Source organism: Myiozetetes cayanensis, unplaced genomic scaffold (assembly GCF_022539395.1).
Source record: "Myiozetetes cayanensis isolate MyiCay16 unplaced genomic scaffold, myiCay2020 scf4, whole genome shotgun sequence".
Lineage (NCBI taxonomy): Eukaryota > Metazoa > Chordata > Aves > Passeriformes > Tyrannidae > Myiozetetes > Myiozetetes cayanensis.
The window spans coordinates 41923239-41949959 of record NW_026087631.1 but is presented as its reverse complement, the minus strand read 5'-3'; the positions used below and the strand labels follow the sequence as shown (position 1 = coordinate 41949959).

General features: G+C 38.0%; 1 protein-coding gene across 6 annotated transcripts in view; it reads right to left on the bottom strand.

Annotated features, from left to right (window-relative positions):
* Nucleotides 1-26721, bottom strand: part of GHR (growth hormone receptor) — a 155550-nt gene that overhangs the window by 2976 nt on the left and 125853 nt on the right. For 5 of the 6 annotated variants that reach the window (XM_050328481.1, XM_050328483.1, XM_050328484.1 and 2 more), the window contains 6 exons: nt 12978-13107; nt 10630-10790; nt 9494-9672; nt 4952-5120; nt 2813-2903; nt 52-121 (listed from right to left, as the gene is read on the bottom strand). In XM_050328481.1, the coding sequence (XP_050184438.1) occupies nt 52-121; nt 2813-2903; nt 4952-5120; nt 9494-9672; nt 10630-10790; nt 12978-13107 (800 nt within the window). The remainder of the gene's footprint in view (nt 1-51; nt 122-2812; nt 2904-4951; nt 5121-9493; nt 9673-10629; nt 10791-12977; nt 13108-26721) is intronic. The other variant, XM_050328485.1, reaches the window with a different exon arrangement.

The window sequence follows — 26721 nt, the reverse complement described above, 5'->3', positions numbered from 1 at the left end:
ATTATTACAAATATTCCCACTCCCATAAAAGATTTTAGAGCTCAGTATTACCTTCAACAGATCTGGGTCAATCCCTTTAATCTTTGGAACTGGCACAGGAGGAAAAATAAGCATTTTTAACCTGGAAAAAAAATTTGGCTTTTAATTCTCAGTGATCCTTTTTTGAGGAAGTTAGAAAAAAGACAGGTTTACATTGTGTTTGTACTTAATTACTGCAAAACCTAAATGTTTGAAAATTCAATTTCAAATACTCCTAATAAAATGAATTATTTTTTTTCTCACTGCAAATTAAGAAACAAATTTTCTGACACTTCCTTGTTGAAATCACATTTATGAGGGAATCCACTTTGGAGTCTGGTCTTTGATAATTCAGTGCTATAAAGTAAATTCCTAGAGTTCTGTGAATAGTTTCCCTTTTTACATACTTCTCAATGGAACCTGATACAACCCTTGACATGCAGTGACTTTCCCCAGATTTTTTTCAGGAACAGAGGAACCTTGTATAAGCCAAATAAATATGAATACAAGAACAGAAAATAGAAATTGGTGTAAAGAGTGAATTACTTTAAAATTAATAAATAAAACAGAAAAACAACTACAAAAATTTAGGCTAGTATTTTGCTATCTCTATGACACATCTGTTTTCTGAAGAAGAAATAAAGGCAGAGTTTTATCCTTGTAGCTAAAGGACTAGTAACTTTCTTATGCATTTGCATGCTGTGGAAATATATATTATTCTAATCCTTCATACAGCACACTCCTTATTCTTCAAGGGGACAAAACTCCCCCCCGCCCCCAAAGGAAACAACACCCTAATAGGAGGATGATTTTCCATTAATAATAATCCAACAATAGCAGGTCATGCCTATCCCTTCCATTTTACCTCCCTACTTCCTTTGCAAACAGCTAAACTGTAGTTCTCAAAAGGAAAATCAACATTCTTTTTATACTGGGTTACTTGCCTATTTTAGAAAGTGAGCTGTGGGAATGGTAGATACAAATCCACATATTAGTTATGCTGCATTGTTAGTGACCTTGGTGAGGTCCAGAGAGGATCACAGGAGTCTTAAAAAGTGTTAGAGAGAAATTTACGCACCTTTGGCTTAACAATGGCAGTTCCAAATTCCCCAGCTGCTTTTTGGTTTTGGGCAGACCCTCAATGTTCTGCCCAACAAGCCTAATGAGAGCCAGAAATGCAGTAATATTCTACCTAATCCCTGGAGGGATAGTGTTCTATGTGCACTGGCTGGGCTATCAGGGTACCAGTTTAAGACTTGTGCTTACAGTCAAATCCAAAAATCAGCTATTCTGACAGGACTGGGCACTACTTCTAATGAAGCAGATGAAGGATTTTACCACTTGCTGCCTGGAAAAATCACTCAGGAGGGAGAAATATGCTCTGCTTCTTTCTTAGCCTAGCATAATTTAAGCTTTCATCTCTCAACTCTAATGACCTAAACCTAAGGCATCTCTCCTAGAGAGCCTTGTTCAAATCCTGTGAGATCAGAACCCAGGAAAATATGATTTGGTATCTTTTCAGAATCAGGAGGAAACTGAGTGGATATTTTGCATTATGGAAAGCTTCTCTGCTGAATACATTGCTATTCCACTACCATGTGCTTCAATTTGAAGAAAAGGGTGCAGACTCACAGGTTCAGAAAAACATTCCACATGAAGGGTCCTCAGTGCAGAAAAGCCTCCTTCAGCAATCATAATTAGCATGGAAGATATTTATAAACTCTGATCAGAGACACACTTAGCTCTCAGGATCTCCTGCAACCAAGCCTCTCCTTGCTCAGTGTGCTGACCTTAGTGAGTTTCTGGTCCCATATGCGAGTTGTTCTTGCCCCATTCTGACACATCAAGCTTTTGGCATGAATTAGATCAGGAGCCTTGTGCTTATATCTGGGATTGGGATGATATTGCAGGGAGTGGTTTCCTGAAATTAAACTCCACCAAAGCAGAGTGATGCTGCCTAAATTATTTTTTTAGATCTGCTCCAACTGCATGACATTCTTTTAATTTCAATGATTGGTCCTATGTGCAAAACACCCAAGTGTTCACTTTCAAAGTGTATATACAAAGCACTGACAACAGGCATGTGTGCATTGGTCTTGACCATGGTGTTGTTTCATAGTTTAGAACAGTTCTGGTATGACATCCAAGCTGAATTCTGCCAAAACCTATCCCTGAAGACACATATTAGGGGATTAATTCACTTTAAGACTGTCATTTTTATATGTTTCATTGTTTCATTTTTACATATGCTACAATTTTATAATTTTTACAAACAACAAAATTCTGTGCTTTGTTTCATTTTATTCCTCTTATTTATAGGAGCTGCACCCTATCCACAGAGACCAAATACTCCCCTAGGACTCAAGCTCTTTGCCTTGGCTTGATGAAATGGAGATTAGTGGAATAGTCTAAGAACAAAATCAATTATACAGATACAGGTCTGTAGGAAACTTTTGAACAGCATTTGGGTAAAAATTAGTATTTACAAAATTGGAATGGACTAAAAAATCAGTACCCTTCAAAGCCCAAGTAAATCAACTATGTGAATACCATAGAATATGTGAATACCATAGAATAAAATGTTCTGCAATGCAAGAGGAAGCAGACTGCAATGCACCATAAGCAGATTCCCACTGCAGAAGGCCCCATACATACAAATGCCAGTGTAGATGTAGCTTATAAGAGTGGACAACAATACTAAAAATAGTTCCTAGTCCCAAGGATTTGAAATAATTCAAGAACCCTTTTTGTCATGCTACAGGTACATAAAATCTGACAAATAAAAACTCTCTACCTTGGTTGTTTAGACAGCACGATTAAGATCACTGTTATGGTCAGCCCACATGCTCCGAAGGTAACAACTAAGAACCACGGAAACCCAATTTCTGAAACAATAGAACATAAATGTGTTATCAGGAATCTGCATTTCTGTCGCATATTTAATTTCAAGCTTCTCTTCTACCACCTGACTATCCAAAAGTGGTAAAAACTGATGGACTTTTTGGTTACTTAAATGTGAAAGTGCTATGTTCTGAAGAAATAAAAATACGCTTTTGGTCGCAATACTTTTCATACTCAGTCACCGAGATTCCCGGCAAAGCCAGACTGATTTTATAAACTAAACAAGATCTTAGTAAAGAGAGTATTTGTAGCAAAACCAGCCATGAGGAACATTCTCCCTACTTGGAACATGCTATCGATAGTCCTGATGGCATACAATACTACTTGTTCATCCAAGCTGAGAGAACATCACTAATAGCACACTAAACCATAGGCAAACTATTTTTCTCTCCTAAAAACTAGAGTATGGTGGTGTCAGAAAGCATACTACTTCTCTAAAGGATGAACATTATGTTGTGAACCATCATTTGAGAAAAAAATTTCCCTTTTATTTACCTGGCATGTGGTTACAAAAAATAGACAAATTAACTGAGAAATACAATTTAGTAGGAATTAAGAACCATTCTAATAAATGAAATGTTTTATCTCTCCAATACTAGCAATTCCATTATACTTGAGCTGACACCGTAGAACACAAAGCATTAAGAAATTTATACTGTCTTTAGTCTAAGATTTTTCTCATTTGTTCCCAACTGTAACCTTTCCATACAAACTTCTTTTTTTTTTTTTTTTTTGGACAAAGGAACACTGGACAGAAAGCTTTAGGACTCTACACATGATCATGAATGAACTTTCAGAAAAAAAAAGAAATAAAAAATTTAGGTATGAGTTTGAGTCCTGTTCTAAGTTTAGATTTTGACTAGATACGCTTTCAGGCATGACTAAAGTCTATATGGATATGTCTGTGTTAAACAAGTCTCTATTTTAATGGAGAAACAGTAAGTCCTTGTTCTGTCAGTGAGACCAGCAGATGTCCAGCTGCTTCAAAAAGTAAGAATATTGCATTAGAATGGAACTACTTTAAATTCTTCATACATTGAAGCCTAACATTTAATTCTGTGTTCCTTAAGGTGATATACAAAATAACCAAAAATAAATTCTCAATCAAATCAGCTCACTACTGCTGTGTGAGATGTGTGGATATGTATCACCTTGGAGAATCCCAATGGCAGGGACTGAAGAAAACTGTGGTTGTAGGATGGCCTTAGGTTTTTATAGTATTTTAATTTCATTCATATAAAAACCTTGACAATGTAATGCAAATGGGGTTAATAAAATAATGCCACATGTACAGAACATTAGTTTTCCCTATAAATTAGGAAAGAAAAATAGGAAGAGTTAAAAAGGAGAATCTAGCAAGGTTTTGAAAGATAAGAGTTATGGGTTGTTTTATTTAACATCTTCACTACTACCCCGGAAAATGAAGTGAAGCAGCTTGTTAAAATACATTCTGAATACTGGATATTTTAAAGAGTTAATTTAGTAGCTCAGACACAAGAATACTTTAGGAAAAGGCACTGTCTCATTCTTTCAAGAGAAAAAATGTGATGATCAATGACTGTTTTTCTTCTGTCTTTAACAGCACTTTAAAATAAGTACAAGTCAGAAGCAAGAATCAGAAGAACACTCACTGTCCTTTATTGGAGCAGGATGATCAGAAAAACACATAATTCTGCTAACAAACTTAGCCAACTAGCAGAAGCGACAATTCTTCTCTTTGCTACTGAAGTGCTCGTTTTAAATGATGAGATTTAACTTGTGTTAAAGTGCTCTGTAAGATATGCAACAGTAGTTATTTGTGATTCTTAAAGTTATCTGTATTTTTGCTCTATGATGAGCTGTGAAAGTATTGGTGAGTTTACTTCTGAGCTTGCATATAGAACTTGTACATTCTCAATCTCACCAAATTATTTTCACGTAGTAGGATGAGTAATCTAGCTATTCAACCATACAATATTGACAGTAAGGAGAAAAAACACACACACACTCTCCAAAAAGGTAAAAATTACAGTTGTAAAAATACTTTATTTACCTTCAGAACGAACACATTCGCTGCCCAGTTGAGAAAAAGATACATAAATGATTTCACTGAACTCCCCAAATTTTTCAGAGGTTTGTTGTCTCGATCGGAGTCGTATCTCATAATCTCTTCCCATCTTCAGAGAGTACAGTGGAACCATTGTTGAGACCCTGGGTTTTAACTGTAGAGACAGAGGAACTGTGATTTATTTGTTTGAGTTGTACAGGCAATTTTACATTGCTTCTTGATTTCAGAAAATTCAAAGGCATTTTTGCTACTCTAAATTGTAAGGATACCACAAGAAGACTTCAGAGAAAATTCACACCATTTACTTTTGACTTACTGGTCATCAGGCATTGCTGTGATTCAGGGGATCAAAAGTGGAGAATCCAAGCTCTATGTAAATACAGTCGCTGAAGAAAGGCAGCTTTCCCCAGTTACATGCCATAAGTAGGTGGTGTGAACATCTCTCACGTATCTTATCAAGTTGTAAATCCTTTTTAATGTTATAACACAACATTACTTATTGCAAAGCGCCGAAAATGTTGTTAATATAACCCGTGAGTTTTAAAAGTAGTGCAATCTCCACTACAGAATTAATGGTTCTAACCAGACATATTGCATGTTACAGATGTTTTGATATGGAGAACACTGCATAGGTCTCAAAATCTTCAACTATATATTAAATGTGATAATAGAGACTGTGTGAGAGCTGGCATCAGATTATTAGTTTTTGAAACTTCTATATTAACTGCAATACAGATACTGCTGAATACCAAACTATGTAGGAAATCACATTAGAAGTCTTAATAAGTGAATTTTTTTTTCTATTTCTCCTCTAAGAATATGTAATGGCCAGTCTTCGCGAACGAAGATCCAGGGAAGGTCTTTACACCTTCCAGCCTGCACATTGGATTTTTTAGGTGAGACACAGTGTGCGTGGAACTGAGCCCACCCTTTAATCCTAAGGTTCATCTGCCGGGGCCAAGCGAGCTTGGATGGTGGCAGTGAGGTCCTCAGGACGTAGATGGGTTGCCTTTAAGGGCTAACGAGCTCCATCTGCCTGGGAGTGGCCCTGACCGGGAATCGAACCCGGGTCTCCGCGGTGATAGCGCCGCGCCCTTAACCACTAGACCACCAGGGGCTCCCTAAGAATATGTATTTTAGCTTCAAAAGTTCAACAAAAGTATACAAAAATAAGGAAAATGTGCTCAAAATAGAAATCCATGTGGCAGATGTTAAGTTCTACTTTTACATCAGAATCAAGGATGATACCAGCAAAACTCACCAAGACTAAGGGCTAAGACTAAAAACACCTGGAAATCAGCAGCCATTGGGAATTTGAAGGAAGCTTCAACAATAACTCTGTAGCTACATAATCTAAACTTAAGACAGTCTGTTGGTAGCTATGATCTGTGGAGTTCTTTGATGCCTGGTAACTCCAGTGTGCTGAGACCCAATCGGTCAGATTTTGCAGGAGGCAGTGATCTCAGGCAGACTGCTTTTCTCTGTTAGTAGTTGAGCACAAGATCATGGAGAACCATTGCTCTACACCCTAAAGGTTTTTAACATGTGAAGAATATCTAGTTGGAAGGCATTGGAAAGGAAATAATGATGTCACTTGGAAAAAGCAGTATGCAGACTAAATTAGAGACTTTGTGAAAGAAACCTGGATGGAGCAAGATGTATAGACTGGGAAAAGTTCAGCATGCACTGGAATAGATGAATAGCACTTGTCATGGATTAAATCAAGTAAAAACCATATAAGAGAGACATGATAAAAGACAACTAATAAAAATGCATGACAGCATACAGCAAAATCACTTAATGTGTGTGAACAGGAGCTTGGAATCAGACCACTGGACTTACTGCATGCAGTTCAGTCAGGTCAGTGTACAGGGAGTGATGCCTGACTGACATACTAAAGAAATGTGTGACAAATGTGCTGTCGACACTGAGCTTGTGTGACTGCACTGCCTCATGAATCTGGCCCTGTAAGAGGGAGTTGATGCAGAGTGCAGAAGAGTATTCTGTCATTAGCCAGTAGTACATCAAAAGATCAGGCCAATCCAAAATATAATAACTAAAGCAAATTTAGACTTTCAAGACTCCCTGTCACACATACATTTTTGGCATTCATAGACACTCCACTACAAAGTCACCATTCTTCTCTACTTTTCAGCTGATGGGTGTTTTCACACCTTGTTTAGAAAACAAAACAGTCTCACAGGGTCTGTACAGGTACTGCTAGTCAGGACTAGTATACAAGGGCAGACACAAGAGGGGACAGAATTTTAGTCTAGCGAATGCAAAGAGCAACAGTTCAAGGTAAGAGGGTAGAATTTTAAAAAGATACCCAGCAAGAAGCTAGTAACAACAATGGATTTTTTTCAAACTGTGAGCCAGGTTGCATTTGTCTCTGTCTCATGAACACCCATTATGTGAGAGTTGAGATTGTATTGTTTTTAGGATTTTATTGTTTCTGTTTTCTCAGAAAATAATTTTGGTCCTCTTATCAATACAACTTACTGTTATAACACTTCACTAATTAATGTTTTAGTTCTCTTTCAATTAATAACATCTATTTTCAATTAGTAAATGTACTGAAAAAATGAATGCTATACATGAAAAATCAAACAATCATCCCAAAACATATAAAAAAATTAGAAACAAGTCTTAGTAAGGGAGAGACCTAATGCAATATTAAGTAATATAAATTAGTTTTTGTATTACTTATATGTACAAAGCACTGTGGCATATTTAAGCAGTCAAAGATTATCCTTTGTGTAAAAAGTTAGTAATAACTAGACGTGTAACTAGATAATATACAAGTAGACATTTATCTCTTTACTGCTTCCACATTCATTACAGAAGATATTTGTAGCAATGGATGCAAACAATGAAATTGGACTACTGCTGCAATGCTGTTATTCAGAGATTTGCTATTGTCTCAGGCCAGGACTTTGTTCAGAAATTTGTCTTTTGTATTCTGATAGTGTCTCAGGGAATTATGCCATGTTTGTACTCTTAAACTGAAAGGCACAAAACCATACGGCATATACAGCTTAAGTACAACATAATCTTTAGTAGTATGTTTCTTGAGGCAAGTATAGTATTCAGCAATTCCTTATCTGTTTTCTGAAAGAAGAAACACTGATCTTCAAACCTTTGCTCTCCTGGAAAGAACTATTCTGAAGGCATTCTGGAATTATTGATGGTACTGGAGTAAGAACATAGCTTTATTAGGGTATTTATAAGACTGATATCTAAAGGTTTTTAAAAAAATCATCAAAAATGTGCATTTTTAAAGATAGATGTATTGACACTTGTTTTGGAAAATCTGCAGATTTTCAACTTTTTAAGGAGTATTTATGTACTGCCTAAACTTAACTCATTTCATAAGCTATAAAATACAGAGGTTATATAGTAAAAACAGCTAAACCAGAACAGAGGGAAATACAGACGTGAATTAGGAAAAAAATTTACAGACATTATAGGCCTGTTTGGCTGTAAACTTACTAACCAGGAGTAGACTAAAGAGAAAATGCTAACATTGGGAATGACCAGAAGTGAGGAGGGAGACAAGGTCTTACATAGGCAACCAAAACAGTTTACTATGTTTCAATTGGTAAATTTGCCTTTTGTAGACTAAGACAAATTCGTAACAGTATTATCTGCTTTCTTTCAGTTAACTGAGTCCATATTAAAAAGAAAGCAAAGGAAAGATTCTGTTCTGAAATGATGTTCTTACTGCATCAAAGAAGAGATCTCCATATGCAAATATACCATGACACACTGGTTTTTAGCCCATGCATTCAGGTAAGCTGAATACAATTTCTTCCCTGTAACAGAAAAACTAACTTCTCAAACTAAATACATGAGGAGCTAAGTGATTTTCAAAAAGAAAACTTAAAAGATTTGGAGGATATGTACTTTATATTTTCACAAACTATCCATATAGTCACTAATTTCCCCTTGCTATCTGTTATGAAATCTCTGCATCTTTCCTATGTTGAATTATTTTTATTTGCTTATTATATCAAATCTTAAATTGTAACTCAAAGCTTTTCTATCCTTTTTTTTCCTCTTTTTTATTCTGCTGAAATGGAAATTATAAATATTGAAACTTTACAAGTACTGTAAAGATTCTGAAGAATCTGGACTGATGTGGTGACATTTTCCAATCAAAATATTCCTTGAGAACTACTTAAAAAATGTGCACTGTTCAAATAGTTGAATTTTCAGAAAACATAGAAAAATATTTTATCCTTGAGAAAACTTGCATATATGTGACTATTTCTAATCTAACACAGATGTTTCAGGTTTTTTATTATCCAGCATGACAACCACCTTGACACATAAAGTTACAATATTTGCTGGAAAAATGTCAGAAAAAAAATGGTTATATTGTTTGAGAGTTGAGGTATAATCTAATTAGCAATTACAAACCTGTTATTTTTTACAGTGGTACAAAAGTGCAAGAAAGAACGAGGGTGCACTGTAGTAGTGCAAGCCTGCACTTATACTATTGTATAATAAATATTTGCTTCATACCTCCTTCCATTTTGTCTCATTAACTTCTTTGTACTGCAATTCATACTCCAGAGTAATCCATCCCTTCTGAACATCTGCTGTTGGTGGTGGATCCCATCTTACCTGGATATCCGCATGGATCCCAGTCTGACTAGTATTTAGCAGAGTCCAGTTAATGTGGACAGGGGGATCAGGTAGTACTGTTTAAACAGAGTATTTGGAATAGAAGTTTTCAATGTGAAGTGACTACACACTGTTAAATGATTTCAGGACATAAAAAACATATTAACCATTTATTTTCTGATTAAAACCTAATGTAGGTCAATGACAAAATCCCTGCTGGTTTGGTAACAAGAAGGTACCCTGCCATTGACAGTAGGCATGCTCTAATAAAAAAGACTAAAAATGTATTACCCATTAAAATATATTTCTGAATAGCAGATTATAAATCACTGAGACATAAATGATTCTCCATCAAAATTTAAATCTAGACTTTTGAAGAGAAATAAAAACAATAATTGGAGTAACACAGAAAGATAAATATTTGATAACTAATATAGGAGTACATTGAAAAACTATGGTATCTGAAAAACTGATCTATATTTGTTCAGCTTAATAAAAGAAAGCAGTGGGTATTCTAGTCACTTGTAGGAATAAATTAATTGCATATGCATACACCACCACTCTGAACAAGCAATAACATCTGCGAAGTCCCAGACAGTAATAATTCATATTGCCATAAATAGAAATTCTAGCTTAGAAATGCTAAACATCCTGATTCTGCAGATTAAGGTTGATTCAGGAACAAAAACTGTTTTGCTTCCAGAGCTTTGCTGAATCAAGGTTTTAACACCATCCTTGCTGACCAAGGAGATGTAGCATCCATTAGAAAAGACTCAATGTGACAGCAAAGGCAAGCTCATTTGAGAGACGACTGGTATTCAGAAAAAGAAACCCCATATTTGCTTTTACCTGTTTAGTTTTTTCCCAATCTGAGCAATATTTTCTGGTGTGGATCCCCCTCAGACCTTACAAAATCAAATCCCTTCCTATATATTCCATATTTTTTAGATACTAACTTTCCTGAGAGGCAAAATTTAAATACAGTAAGAGTAATGGGAAAGCTTATAGAGATAAGATACATAATGGAAGCATACCTATTTCATCAACACTGAAACATTTTTGATCAAATACTTGATTTTTACTGGCAAGCCGAACACAATATGGTACCCAAATAGAGGTGTAGGACACGTTGAAATAACAGCTATTTTCTCCTGATGTGATATAATCAGGGCATTCTTTCCAGTCCTCATCAATACTAGAATGACAACAAAAATGTAATATACATGAGAGAGAGGTTTATAGATCTTACGCAGGATAAACTATAGATGTTACAAGACACACTGTTGAAAGTTGTAGCCTTTATAAAAGTAAGAAAAACATATCAATATTGATGGTGATTTACAATGAAAACACTCTGCAAGCAACCTGAACAACTGAGTTTAGGTACGCATGTACTGTTAGTGGCATTTCTGAGCTTTGGATGCTGCTTTAAGAGCGTTGATCACTCACACTTGAGAAAGTGCCTGAGGCGGATGCTGCAGGAGACTTAGCACAAACCAGCTCAGGACTACAGGATGTGAAAGAACAGAAACACAGCGCTGTGAGTGAGGAAGACCCTAAAACACAAGCTTGGAACTACGAGCAAGAAACCTTCTATAATTTTTTTCTGACTTTGTTAAAGAATTCATAAATGTTTTTTGTAAATAAAAGAATTGCAGCAGGAAAGATCATATCCATTTCAGCTGTTAAAAAAAGACAAAGTAGAAGTTATACAGAGTAGCATGACCTCTCAGATTGAAATAGCATCATTTTAATACAGCCAAGCTTAAACTAATCAGTAGGTTCAAAAAAAGTCTTCAGTTAAAACAAAATAGGAATGGCTAAATTGTTAGGAATAGTCCATAAGAAAAGTAACAGGCATTTATTCAGCATTTCTGAAATCACTTTAGAAAAACAAATCTCATAGTGAACAGACCTGCTGCTGCTGGTTTTTATCTCAATACCATCTCTCAGCTCAAATATAAACTGAAAAAGGATCTTTTCAAAAATTACAGTCTTGGTTTGTTAAAAAGTATGCACCATAAATGCCTGTTCTTACTAAGAGCCATTGAAGCTGTACAGAAGGATGATTAAATCAATTAAGTCAAGTGCAGCCTTCAATACTGGAGTGGGTGCTTAAAAACTAAAAAGGCAGATGCTACATAAATTGAGTAAGAAGCATTTCTGCCACTGGTCTTGTGCCTAGCTGATGAGACCAGACACTGTTCTGAACGAAGTGCTGTAACTCTGCCAGACTCAGGACTTGATAAAGGTGTATACAATTAGATACTATGGCTTCTGGAAGCAGAAGACTCATTTAGAGGACAGAATTAGGTCCTGAGCCTTAACTGGAGCTTGCACATTGAAACAGAAATATTTTTACCACATCTTTTATTGCAGTATTCTAATTTCTAGGACAAACATTAAATATATGATCTGCTCAGTGTACCTGGTACTGCTTTATTGTAGAGTTAAATTGACTTTTAAAGTTTGTAATCTCATGGTATATGCCATAACAACTGTCAGCCAAACATTTACACTTAAATATTGAGTCCTTGCCCATTGCAGTGGGGTTGGAAAATAGGTGAACTTTAAGGTCCCTTCCAACCCAAACCATTCTATGATTTTATGATTTCTGCGAGGTCTCAGAAGAGTAATGAGGAAAGTCAGTCTTGCCATTAGGTTCAAGTTTGTTATGCAGATGTGTCATCATCATCACAAAGTGTGGGTAGATCAAAAAGATTGAAATCCTGTTCATTAGAGGGAACAGAAACTCACATTCCCTTGTTCCTGTGAACAAAAGGCCTGTTTTCATTAATAGCCATTACTGGTAATGTCTGTGTTCTCTTTCAGGAAAATCATTATAACATCCTGATAATTAAAAAAGTTTAAGTGGGATGTGAATGATAAATGGGCTCAAGGAAACATAATGACCAGTGTTGGAGCAGCCTTTTCATCTGGACTTGCACATTCAGACTTTAATACAACAATTGATCAATGGGAAATTTATAAGAAATTAATAAAAATTTGAAAGGAGTTATATCCAAACTCCACATCGGTGCACAGACACAAGGAATCTCAGCAAGCTAGGTTGGCAAAGAATAAACGGAACTTGCCAATTAAAAAATCCTTTCCCAAGCCATACAGTGTTCAGTTTTAGATTCTGCAACCTAGACCTAAATTTAATAAGAATGTGTTCCTAACTACCTGCCAAATAACACTTGTTGCTGCAAATTGCTTAATAATTAACAATAAATTCTGACATTGAAAAAACTGCACTTAAAACATAGTTTTATGCTCCTAAAAACAGCATGGCTCATAACATAGCAAACATCTAACAGTAACAAGCTAAGACGCACAGCAAAACAAATGACTTCTCATTTCCGCTTTCAGTTTTTATTACCTTTTCATGTACAATAGTTGTATTGTTCTTGGAGCAGTGAGGTTATAAAAATTTCCATCTGTCCAATAACACGAAAATGTCTCCATTTCAGGTGATCTGCAAATGCTGATTTGTGGCCACTTCAAAAGGTCTGTCAGGAAAAATGGCAGGGGACAGAAGGATACACATTAAACAAATCCATACACCAGACTAACATGCTGTTAAAATGAAACTCAGCATTTTTAATGAATAATTAACTTCTCGTCCAATCCCTTATGTACAATCAGGCAAGATTTAAATTCTTCTTATGTGCATATATGTAGATGACTATACCTGTAGAAAGCCAAATTTAAGATGGGTCGGTCAAGCTCTCACTTGTACAGAGTAGAAGTGTTAGTATCACAGCCTGACACACAGCATAAGGGCTTCCCAGCCCTATAGCTGCAGCTGAATAGAGTAGAGAAGACTATTTCAGATGGAAGGGACCTACAACAATCATCTAGTCCCACTGCCTGATCACTTCAGGGCTGACCAAAATTTAAAGCGTGTTATTAAGGACACTGTCCAAACACCTCTTAAACACTGGCAGACTTGGGACATCATTTTTAAGGGTGTCACGGTTTAACCCCAGCAGGAGATGAAAATACCATGGAGGTGCTTGCTCACTCCCACACCAGCAGGATCAGGGAGAAAATTGAAAGGATAAAAGCTAGAAAACTTGTGGGTTGACATAAAGATAGTTTAATAGGGAAAGCAAAAACCACATGCACAAGCAAAGAAAAAGAAATAATTAATTCACTGCTTCTCATGGGCAGGCAGGTGTTCAGCCATCTTCAGGAGTTCAGGGCCCCACCACATGTAACTTGGGATGATTAACAACATCACTTCAAACAACCCCTGCTTGTTCCCTTGTCCCCTGTCCTGGCTGTGTCTCCTCCCAACCTCCCATGTATCCCCAGTCTCCTTGCTAGAGTGGCAGTACAAAAAGCCCTGCTCACCCAGCAATAACAAAAGCATCTCTGTGTTATCAACCCTGTGTTCAGTGCAAATCCAAAACACAGCACCATACTAGCCACTGAGAAGAAAATTAATTCTACCCCAGCCAAAACCAGCACAAAGCGTCTAATGCCTGTGTTCCCTATTTGGCTTGGAAAGCTTTCAGAGGAAGACTAAAGGCACATGCACCTCTCTGATTACCTGGGAAATAGGAGAATTTATTTAAGAAAATTTTTCCCAAAGGCACTTCAGTTGTAGATGTTAGTCAGGTGTTTCTGGGTGGTGAAATGATCCCTGGCCAGGGAACAACATGGTGCTACTGGACCTTGTATGCAAAATGCTTTGCAAATGTCTTGGCAGTATCACAACGGTGAATATTGGTATTCCAGACTAGATATAAGAGAGAAATGTTTTATGATGAGGGTGGAGGTGGTTAAACACTGAACAGGTTGCCAGAGAGCTCTTTAAAGTGCTCTTTCATCTTTGGAAACATGAAAGGCCAGGCTGGACCACGCTCTGAGCAACCTGGTCTAGTTGAAGATGTCTGGGCTGGTTGCAGGGAGGTTGGACTACTGGACCTTTACAGGTCCCTTCCAACTGTCGGGGTTTTGACTTTGGCCGGATTTTAAACACTTACTGAAAACTGCTTTCCCTCCTCCTCCCCTGTTTTGTTCTTTTCTGAGTTGAGGGGAAAAAACCCCAGAGAATTCCTGAGTAGAGATAAGAACTGGGAGATTCACCCACTAATTAATTCTCACAGGCAAACAGACTCAAAGAACTTAAATTTCTTGCTAACAAACTAAAAACTAAATTATTGCTAATAAAATAAGAACTAAAAGAGTAAAAGAATAAAACAGTCTTGTGTTTAAAACACAACACCTTCCTTCCACTCTCCCCTTCCCTCAGACGTGCAGGGAGATGAGAAAAGGGGGAAAGTCACAGCCAGCGGCTGCTTCTGCCACTGTTAAAATCCATCTCTGAGATAGGAACTCTTTCCAATTCACTGTGCTGGGGGTCAGCTTTCATTGGGTGCAGAGGGGTCTCTCTCTGATGGTTTTCCCTATGGACTGCAAGGGAATATCTTGCTTCACCATTGTCCTCACCACAGTTACAGGGGTGAGGGTAATGGGTTTGAGTCCTTCTCCTCTTTCCTTTGGGGTCCCTTCCCATGGGAGACAGTCCTCGATAGACCTCTCCAGTGTGGGTCCATCCTTCAGGCCACAGTTCTTCCATAATCTGCTGTCCCTTGGGTCATGAATGAGTTACACTAGCGTGGATTCCCCCACAGGGCCACAAGTCCTACCCAGGACAACTTGCTACAGCGTAGGTTTCCCTCTCCATGGGCCACGGGTCTCCAGCAAGACTCTGTTTCATCTTAGGCCTCCCACGGGGTCACATCTTCTCCATGCACTCCTCTGCTCCGGCATGGGCTCCTTCATGAGCTGCAGAGGGGGGTCTCCGCTCCCCAGAAATCTTCCACAGGCAGAAGGGGTCTTGGCTTTTAGTCTTTCCCCTGCTGGAGGGGGAGAGGGAGGTCTCTGGGCCTCTTCCTCCCCCCTCCTGCTACACTGACCTTGGAGTCTACGTTGCTCTCTCTTGTTCTCCTCTGCTCTCCTCTGAGCTGGAATTTCCTCTGTCCCACCTCTCAGCCGGGCAGTTTCTCTCTAGAGATTTTTCTCCACTCGGTTACATGTCTCGGCCAGGGGGGGCTTCAGTGCCACACCTGCCCCCGGGCCAGGGCTGGGGGAGGAGAGGGGCCTGGCCCACACCTGGGGCCTGCCGCCTCCCCCTACATGGCTCTAATTTCTTCTGTGCCACAAACCTTCTCTTCCTCTGTTCTTAAATAAGTTACCACAGAAGCGAATACCATTAGCTAGTAGTAGGAAGTCCATCCTGGAGGTGGCTATCACTGTTTTTTTCACAGAATGGCAAAAGCTTCTAGTAGCTTCTAATTGAAATCATCCCTATGGCCCCTTATTACCAAAATTCAGCCATGTGAACCCATGACACCAACTCAAAGCATTCTGTGATTCTGTAATACTACTTGATACAAAACATTTATCCTCACAGTCGGAAAGAGTATTAAGCTACAGTCATCCACAAGCACCATGTGCTTCCTCCTACACAAGGAGCATTTTGGGCCTACCTGTATGTTGACTCACTCATTTCTGGCTCAGACAGACACAGCCCCTCCGTGCCTTGGCAATTTGTATTTCTTGGGCTTAATGGTTCAACTTGTGTGCTTTATATTATACACTGTCAAGCATCCACATCAGACAATAACTCATACATAAATATTACGAATTTCTGTTTTGTTTATCCCATAAAATTGTCTGATTTTACATTTTGGACACTGAACAAGGCCTGAACGTTTATATGTAAATAGATTTCACAAGCTGGGTGGCTTACACCTCTCTGGCTTTCACCTCCCCCTACCCTCTGACTCCTCAAAGCATTTAGAATTCATCTTGTCAACCTGAAATTACTGAGGTTTCACTGGAAAGATTTAAACAAAGTTGAGGTTTTTTTCTTCTTCTTAGCCAGCACATTCTATTTCAATGAACTTCAAATAAATTTCTTTATAAAACTGAAACAAATTTTGAAATAAGTGTTGCAGCAAGTGGCGAAAATGGCACTGTCCTTTTTCAGAAAATATTAAACCAAACATTTTTTCTATTGTGCTTAATTTTTTCGGTATGGCATTCAGTATTTGACAGCTTTGGTTCAAAACGCTTTTGATTGACTCTGATTTGAGCTTTTACATCATGTACATTTGATCTGAGATTTACATCATTCATCAAACAATTTTCATGTGGTAGAAATCTTGGTTAAAAACAGCATGTGATCATAAAATTGCAAACTGTCTTTAACACAGATGAAGATAAAACAGAATTAAAGATTCAAGAACAGTATTATATTTATTACTTTCTAAAAGTGTGAGTGTTGCAGCTTTCAATCTTGAACGTCCTTATTTAATTGAAAATAAAAAAAAGTTTTAAAGCCAAACAAATAAAAATAAATTAAATTTTCTGCCTTTACTTCAAAGACGTAAGTAAAATTGCCTCAACTGCATAATACCTATAATTGACAAGACACGAATCTCACCTTTCTTCTATAAACAGCGAGAGCGTAAGGAAGTACATGTTGTGGCTTTTCCTGTTTCTATCTTCAGCTATGCAAATACAGTTGTTTTTAGTGAAACAGATTAAGAATTTGAGAAAATTATACACTACAAAACCCTCCTAAATCAGAATATTTCTGTTGATGTATTTATAGCTGTATTTATAGGTAGGATATACAATATTTAAAGCCTGTGCAGACTATATTCTCATCTCTAGAGGTAAATAAAGTCACACTGTCAGTTCTTAACTTAATTGAACTTAAATTTTGAGAGGTCCAGCAGAATCTTAGATATAGGCTCTACAATGTCTGTGATGGTTTTGATCTAAGCCTTCCTGGTGACCAGTTTGTAACCAAGGAAGTGGCCAAGTACCCAGTATTCCATACGATTTTTAAGTAAACCAGAGTATAAATAAGTTGAAGATCAGAGACCTCTCTCTCTTCTCTTCCGGCGAGGTTCGGGAACAGTGAGTCCTTGCGTTGGTCTCGCTTATCTAAAGCTGAGGCCTGCAGCGACCGCTGGCCTGCCACGTGGGGAGTTCGGAGAGTGCTGGCTGTGTCTGCCAATCCTACTTTTCTAAGGGAAGTGGTGAGATCTGTTTTGTTAGTTATTAGTATAGTTCTTGAGTTTGATCAGGTATACCTGTTCGGTGTCCCTTTTATTCCCTTTCGTCCCTTTTTTCCCCTTTCCCTATCCCTTCGGGGGGTGGATCCCCTTTTACAGTATATATAGCATCTTAACTGTATATAACTGTAATTTACGTAAATATATATATACATTTATATAAGCAGTTTGACTTTAGGTTCTTTAATTTTTTTATAGTTTTTTTCTTTGCCCTAAGAGGAGAAGGGAGAGGGGAAGGGAGCTGCTGTTGTGACTTTCGGGCATTTGGCAGGGAGCCAGGTCCAAACTATCACAATGTCTCAATAATTAATTCTGTTGAATTCACCAGCATTATATACCCTTTTAGGCCTACAAACTCTTCTAGGAAAATGGATCATAGCACAGCCAGAAGTGGAATCAGTTACAATGGAGAGGATTAGCAATGCACACAGAACACAGATTCAGACTTGATCTCTCACACTCTAACTTCAGAAGAATGTATCACCAAGTCTCAATTTCTTTTCCACTTCATCATGACAGGACCATTAAGTCTTTGTGTCACAGGTGTTCCTTCAACAGACAAAGAATTTTCGAGAAGGGAATATTTTCGGGGGGGTTCAGTACTCTCGATATACTCGTGTGTATATATAAATACATAACAAATACCTGTAATACATATATATGTGCATATAAACATATATATATATATATATATATATATAATGACCACCTGTAAGAAAAATTATCTTGATTGTTTCCCGTTTCTGTGTCAAGTTTCCAGCCCTCAAAACCACAGGTTTTTGTGACTGACTGAAGAAAATTTTACCATATTGACTTGTATGAGGCTTGGCACTCGTGGGGTAGATCTCATGAACTCCTTGTTTCTCACACAAGTCAATTATCAGCACTGTACTGATACTCACTGTGTGAGCTCCATCTGAACAAGCTGTACCAGAATATGATAACTGAACACAATCATAGATCACAGAATTATAGAATTAGTGGGGTTGGAAGAGACCTCCAAGATCATCAAGTCCAATCCTTGATCCAACCCCACTGTGATTACTAGATCGTGGCACTCAGTGCCACATCCAGTCTCATCTTAAAAACCTCCAGGGATGGTGAATCCACCACCTAATAACAATAGCTCAGCTAAATGCATTTAGGCATAAGGGCAGCAGGGTACTGAAAGTAAAGGCTGTCAAACCAAGATTTTAAATACATAGAAGAACAAAACACTTGCTCTTTTCCTACCTGATCCAGTAAGTTCCAGTCAAATTGTCATTAATAAAACCACTCGCTTCATTCAGGATAATGGCTTGGCCAAATATACATATTCAACAGTAAAAAACATGAAAAAAATTGTCAGAAGGCCGAGTCCCTATCATAAAATTTGTTTTAAGTGTGGAAGAATAAAGGACTGAAGTTTATAACTGCAGTGTAACAAGCTAGTTTAGAATCATCTTAGGGAAAGTTCTACTGCCACCAGACTCATAGTACTCCTGTGGGGACAACAGTGGAGGAGTACACAAGTTGTACAGAAATGTCAACAGAAATAAGGGACTTTGGTAGGTGAAAGAGTAATGAGGATAAGACCGATCCATAAAAATCAAGCTAACTAAACATATATGAAAAACAAGGAGGTATTTCTATTGAAAAAAAAGGAGGTGTTTCTGGTTGTGGTAATTTTAGAAGGTTTATGTGGAATTGTCAATTATCAGAACTTACTACACCTATGAAACCTAGAGCAAACTTGAAGAAGAATAACATGTTCCACTATGCAAATCAATGATAGGTGAAATTTCATGCAAGAGCATATATCTTCCTCTCAAAGCAGACACATTTCATCCTTGCTAGAATGAAATAGGGAAAGATAGAAATGGCAACATAAAAGGGAATTAATTACATTTTAAATTGAAAGCAGCTATGAAGACCTGGAGCATTATTTCCTGTAGCTCAAATCTGTACACTGAAAGTGAATGCTCTATCAATTCAGGTCCTGCTCCTGAATCCACCAAGCTCATCAAAGGTTGGGCAATTTAAAAAGAGCAGGTTGATTTCTCTGCTATCTGGAAATTCTGATTCATTTAGATTGGGCAGCAAAATGAACCACATTTGGTGTCAGTGAATGACATTTTAAATAGCTACAGTCTTGCACTAATAAATTGTGTACATCATATATAGAGAGAATGGGATGCAGTTAAGCAACCAGGTTACTTCATAAGGTAGTTTGCTAGTCTGACTCAGCTTTTGCTTTAAGTACAGACATTGCTGTAGATGTTCAGTATTGACTAGCATTATGTGGTAGGGCATATGAGGAAATATGGAAATGGAAATGAGTTGCCGTGGGCAAACAGGTTGCGTAATAAGCATCGCAAAAGGTCTTCCACACCCTGCTCAGTGCAAACAAATTCTACAGTACTGGTAAGAATGTCCAACATCCTTCTTTCTCCTGCTCATGTGCTAGCCATTTCCAGTCTAAAGCCCAGTTCAAAATTAACAGTTGTCTAAAAACAACACTGTTGCTCCCCATCATGCAGTGTTCTAAAGCCACCATGCAGTGGTGAGAGATTGTCCTTGCTGAGACATGGTCCCTCCAAAACTACTGGATATGGGTGCTAGAACCAGAACCAAAGACAAGCTTTCCAAAAAAACAAGCTGAATCCAGTATTCAGTATTTAATCCAGTATTCCCAACTCAGGCTCCAACACCTCCCCAGACTCTAAGAGGAAAATATTCAGAGGACCTGGGAAGTAAAACTGCCAGGTGTGAACCCAGGTTAAGAACTGCAGCTTGAGAAAACCTAATGAAAAGTTACACTAGGGCACATCTTGATCATCCTGCCTAAATGTTACAACTTACCTCCCTTGTTTTAACATTAGCTCCCTTCCAATAAACAAGAAGTTGTGCAGAGAGAGCACTTGGGCATCACTGAAGTGAGTGCTGGCTCAGGGTAAGTGTAGTCAGGTCTTGGTCTGACCAGGGGACAAGGGGGGACTAAGCTTTAAACCCCAGAGCCAGGCAGAGGTGGCTGGGGCTGTGAAGCCCACAGTGGTCAGGGTACTGTGGGGCACAAGTCACCACATCAGGCAGCAGAAAATGTCTGTGCAGCAGTGTTAGGAAAGCAAACAACACAAGTGCCAGCCTGAGAACAACACAGAGAGTGTCTTAGCAAAGGAAAAGTTACAGCACAGCTAACACCTGCGGTGGGAATGGACAAAAGGAGCAAAACCAGGGAGCACAAGATAAAGGAGGACAAAGACACAGGTGGAAAAAAGGATGAGATGACGTTGTTTGAAAAGAAAAGCAAAAGAGGACATACATGGGTTTGAGAGGAAGGCAGAGAAGGTTAAAAAAAGACTTGAGGTAAAGGCAGAAGAAACATAATATTGACAAACCACAAATGAAACATGGGAGCTGTTACTCAGCTTAAGTAGTGAAGACAACAACTTCTTGGTCTGGCACATACATATCATGACAGTGTTCAGAAGAAATTGCATGAATCTGGGATCACCCAAAAGAGATATAAGGTACGCAATTGAAGGAGAAAGCAGGTGGCTGTAAGGACAGTGTGAAATGAAACAAGCAAACAAACCTCTCTTTAAGGAATGACAACATAACAGAAAGATTGCGGTCACAAATCTAACAAGTGTCAATCATTAGGTCTGATATATTCAAGTGCTCCATAAAAGCAGGGCCAGGAGTTTGCCAGGTTTCCACTCACAGACAGATGCAGCTGTGTATTGTCAATTACCAATGACACTGTGTCCCAGACTTTGTATTACATCATCAAAACAGTGCTGGTTATGCAGAAATGTGTCCTAATGTTTCTTGTTATTTATTCCCTGTCCAAACCCTTGTTACATTTGGACGAAGTAACTCACAAAGATACTGTGAGGCCCTCAATCTGGCCTTGTTCTTGACATTCACACATTCATTCTTTTAATTCACACTGCTTTTGGGAGATCAGTCTGTATTCTTGTACTTTCCATTGTTGAACTTTCAAGTAACTTCTAGCTTCTACAGATTTTAACCACTCTTCAAAATAATCACTGCTTGACATATGTGCAAGAACACTTTCATACCTGACAGAAAAATTCTACCTCATACCTACAGAGATTTTCATCAATCTCCACTTGAAATTTGAAGTAGTAAAATTTGGTGAGGTTTTTATTCAAGTGAAATAAGTGAACTAAAAATGCCAGTTCAACACAGAGAACAACTATCTGAATGTCTTTGAAGGAAATTCCCAAAAGGCAGCAGCAATTTGTTTTGCAGTCCAGAGGGAAGCTCCCTGTTACAGTCACCATATAGCAATATAAAAACTAAGGAGACAAAAAAGATCCAGAGCCTGTTACTAGGGGCATCATTTGTTACGTTCACCTGGAGTGAATCTCCACAGGATGTTACTGACCTGTCATCTAGAGATTCTTCTGAGAGGTCCTGCTACAAGATCCATCTAATGCAACAAGGCTGCAGGCACTGAATAGAAGTTGAGTCCTCAAATCAATCCAAGGAGTTATTTCCCATACTCAGTGACAATGATGACTGAAAATTTTGTGTGGCTTTGAATGCCTGAAGACTGAAAGTCCTAGTGATTCTTCACAATTCTTCATGATGAGAACTCCCGAATTTCATCTTTAGACTACAGAGAGACTACGAAGTATACAGGGGTTTATATGGTATTTTCACCTTTTGCACATCTAGACCATAATACCTTCTTTTGGATTCGAAAGAAGACTGAATTGAGTATTTTAGAACATTCTGTCATGCAGTAGTATTTCTTCTGTGCTTTTTAAAGTGTCTGGCTTGTTACTGTAGCTAGGATGTTTACTCACTCTGCAATTCAGAGCTTTATTATTGCAATGACTCATGAACTATGAGCTACCAACTTCAAAGAAGATCCAGTGAAATTTAAAAATCAAACCAGAGAGGAATATAAGTATTGTTTTTCCACTCCTTTTATCCTCATACTTAGCAATAACCTGAGTCTTTTTGGTGCTTTTGTAAGAGCATCCTTTCTACTGGTTTCAAGAGGAAAATGACTAAGACAACAGTTCTGTCTGCTGCTTAAGTAGAGTCCTTGTAGTCCTGCTAGGATTATCCTTTTAACAGTATTTTTAAAGCAACAATCTCCATTCTTAATGGTCAGGAATAAAGGCACTATTGTGATATATCGTGTAAAAATCCTGCTAATTTACAAACTAGTTCTATTTGAAAAAAACTCCATGAACAAATCAGAGTACCAAGCAGTTCTGACATCCATGACTTGACACGTGCTTTGGATCCCAGCTGGACTCCTGCACGTGAAAGGAGATGCATGTGACACACTTAAAGTTACAAACAGGGAGTATCTGAAGTTCTTCACAAAATGGGAAAGTTGCTGAGCTGGATACATTTTCATTTTCTCTGAAATTCAGGATGATGTAAATACCAAACGAGAGCAAAAACACGTCAGTGACATGAGACTGATGGAATTAACAGTGTGAAAACACAACCCCATTCCATTTCTTGAAATATTGGCAATTCAGCATTAGAATGAATACAGTACCAGAGAACATACAAATGGGGGGCACTCACAACTTAGAAGGAAGTTGAGCTTAACAGACTAACACATTTTTTCCTTCAGCTTTTATTTCTGTTATCTGGCTATGAAACTGAAAGATCTTTGGTCATCTACAGCACTGAATAGCCCAAAGTAAGCCTTCAGACTCATCTTTATTTTCCTGCTGCAGAGGAAATTTGGACAAAACAATCATATTCAAAATCAGAGTGGACAGATTTATAGAGGAAATATATTTTTTTTGACAGACTGACAAAAGTGATTTACATTATGTATCCTCTGCTGAACTTCTCTGATATCCATTCTGTCTTTGTGAGAACCCAGTCCTGTCAGTTCTGAGCTTCAGAGCTTAGTTAGGCAAGGGTCACAGACAGAATATGTGAAGTACTTCTCAGTACTTGAAATACAAGCTCCGGAGACTTTTTTGAAGTTTGATTGTTCTTAAAAAAATGAGTCTTTCACGCTTGTCTTGTTTCTTCCTCCAATGTTGTTTCATAAACTAGTGTTTTTAAATAACCATAGAAAGAGTTTAGAGGGAAGCTGTGATTTTTTTTTCATTTGAAAACACAGACATTTCTTGATAGGACAGAACAAAGACCAAACATTCAGGTTAACCAAAGAGCAACATAGGTCTCTACAATTATTGTTACCTTAGTCTTTAGCATGCCTAAAAAGACTTCATTTCTGACAAAAGCATGGACTTTTGGAATATTATGCTAAGGAGGAGCTCATTTCCTGAGTGATATTCATGCAGAAGGAATACAGTTTATCTAGATTAACAAAAGATAAATAGGCAGGGTAGACCTAATGTTTTTTTAAAACAATTAAAGAAACATAGGTCAGTCAAAAAAGGCACCTACATATCCATAGTAACACATTTCCTTCACCTCTAGGAGCTTTCCAATATGCAGTTAAAGTCAGCAGTTTCTGAATATTCAACACAGAATACATGACAAGTTTTGTAACTGCCCTCATTCCAGTTATCATTAAACAATTACACATAATCTCCCCAGAATTACTGCTTTATGCAAGGGGAAAACAGGAGAAGCAGAGAGGTTTGCTATGTGAGCCTCAACTGACCTTAGAAAGTCAAAAAGCAGAACAGTTACCAAATCCAAAATGATCACTCAAAAAATCCTGGCATTAACAACTTGCTTTTTTGTGTCAGACTCACATTAAAGACACATTAACTGACAGTCAATTAGCTCCACTTGCATTTAGTTTTCTAAATGCAAGTATTAGTCACTGATACATATGCTATAGATTGACACTAGGCATTACTGTGAGATAAATCTTGCCTGCTTTGGAGATCCTGTAAGTTTGGAAAGCCTGAAGGCAGGTAGCGCAGAACTCGTCTCCCACAGCAACCATGCATCATCTCGCTTCTTGCCCAACTTTTCTTCCTCCCTTGAATTTTCTGTCAGTATACTCCTACTATTCTGTGTCAACAAACACACCACTAAAGCCAGCAGTTGTTCTGTTGATTTTGCTCCAATGCCTTAGTAAGAGAAAATTGAACTTATAACAGCCCACAGATCACTTGTATGCATTTAGCCAGATTTTCCTGACTACAGTCTCAGCAACTGTGATGATTGCATCAACCCCCCTGCACAGTAAGAGGAAAAGTTTGCCGCTCAGACAGATCTCAAGAATAATGTTATAATCACACCATTTCCTCATCAACAACTGCAAGCTGTAATTATACAAAATGACCAAAACTACATGTTTGGCACACTGAGGCACATGGGGTTAAATGATTAATTTACTCCCTCTACAGGTGAGAAGGAAAACATAATGCGTGCAAGAGGGTTAGACTTGTCTTTAAAACAAAGAATAGAAATAGGTTTGAGGATGATTCATGTGAAAACATCCCTGAGTGATAATATTAAGTTTTACTTCAGGAAATTGCTCTGGTTTTGGTAAAACTCCTCTCTAGTTGGTGCTTGTTTTACTATTGTATAAGTCAACATTAGCAGGTAAAATGGATTTACACAAGTGTGAGAAAGACAAATTCAAAATCCAGTTTAGTTTTGGGTAGAAGGTTAATCTTTAATTTCCCCGTACATTTAATAATCTTTACTACATTTTCCTACAACTTTTAATGTTGGCAGCCTTGTTTCACTCACATAGTTTACCAATTTTGCTCAGAATATTTAAATTTCTAAAGTTTATGATGACTAACTTATCTCCCACAGTATCCTATGGTTTTTGATTGCAATTCAAATTGTGTTCAAAAAGTCATCATAATTATTGCCATATTTTTGCTGCACTTTTGGAAAAGAAAGCTGCTTTTGTTACTGCAACAAGAGTGATCCTGTGAAATGTCACCCTTTTACTTAGGTACAGTTCTTGATTATACATCAAATCATACTGTCTCAGTTTATTTAAGCGAACTCTACATCTTGATGGCCCTGCAGAGCCAGCGCAAGTTTGGAAAGGTGAGATCATACATTATGGCATGTATTTCAATTGAATTTGTCAGAGCCAGTTGCAGAATCTTTATCTTGAGACTTACATTGCTGAATGCTTCAGTCAACCCTTAAATATTCCTGTGTTTTCAGTCCCTTCACATGTTATGCTGAGCTACAAGCAGAACACAATAAGTAAGTGGAAAAAGGCAGAAGGTTAAAGGAAAAAAAAGGCAGAAAGAAGACAAGAACCCAAAGTCATGAACTATAAATCCTAAAGACACTTATACTTCTTTTTAAGAGAAGCAGCTTTTTTTTAAATGCATGCTATAGAAAGTAACTACTAAACAGAAGCTAAAAATTAACCTAAATTTTGTGACTCTTTCTATTCCAAAGAACTGTTTGCTTTTGCCTGACCGGGTGTTGTAGCTGCCCATTCCACTTAAAAGGTTGTTTGACAGCCCACACAGGCAGGGAGTTGCCCTGTCCCTGCACTTCAGACAGACACTGACTGCCCCTGAACAGGCCAGGACAGCTCTGGGCAGGGGTTATGCCATCTTGCACCACAAATAGCAGCAAAGCAGGGCGAGGGGAAGCTACCAAGCCAACAGGGAGTAGTGATGGGTGCCAAGTTCATCTCAAGGGTAGGAATTTCAAAGCTGTTTCCAAGGCTGGATATTGAGACACAGCCTCATACAAATTTGACTGGTGAGGGGGGCCAGCGCTTCCCCCTGCCTTATTTGGTGAAAAAAAAAAACACCTGGCTGAGTGCTTGAGGAATTGCTGGAGAGACCACAAGCCACAGCAGGACACTGGCTAAATAATTCTGTATAAGAAGATAAGAAAGTAAGATATCAGTGATGTACACCTGCCTGCGAACAGAAAGCCCATGCACAAATGTTGTTATTCAACTGAAATAAGTGACACCAATTAGTCTGTATTACAGGTACAGCTGATATTTATTCTGGTTTTCCAAAAAGTCAGAAAAGAAAGCCTGCACAAATTGGTGTTTGCATTAAGAACCAGCGCAGGCTCATGCAGAAGCTTTCAGTAATAGACAAGAAAACTCTAATT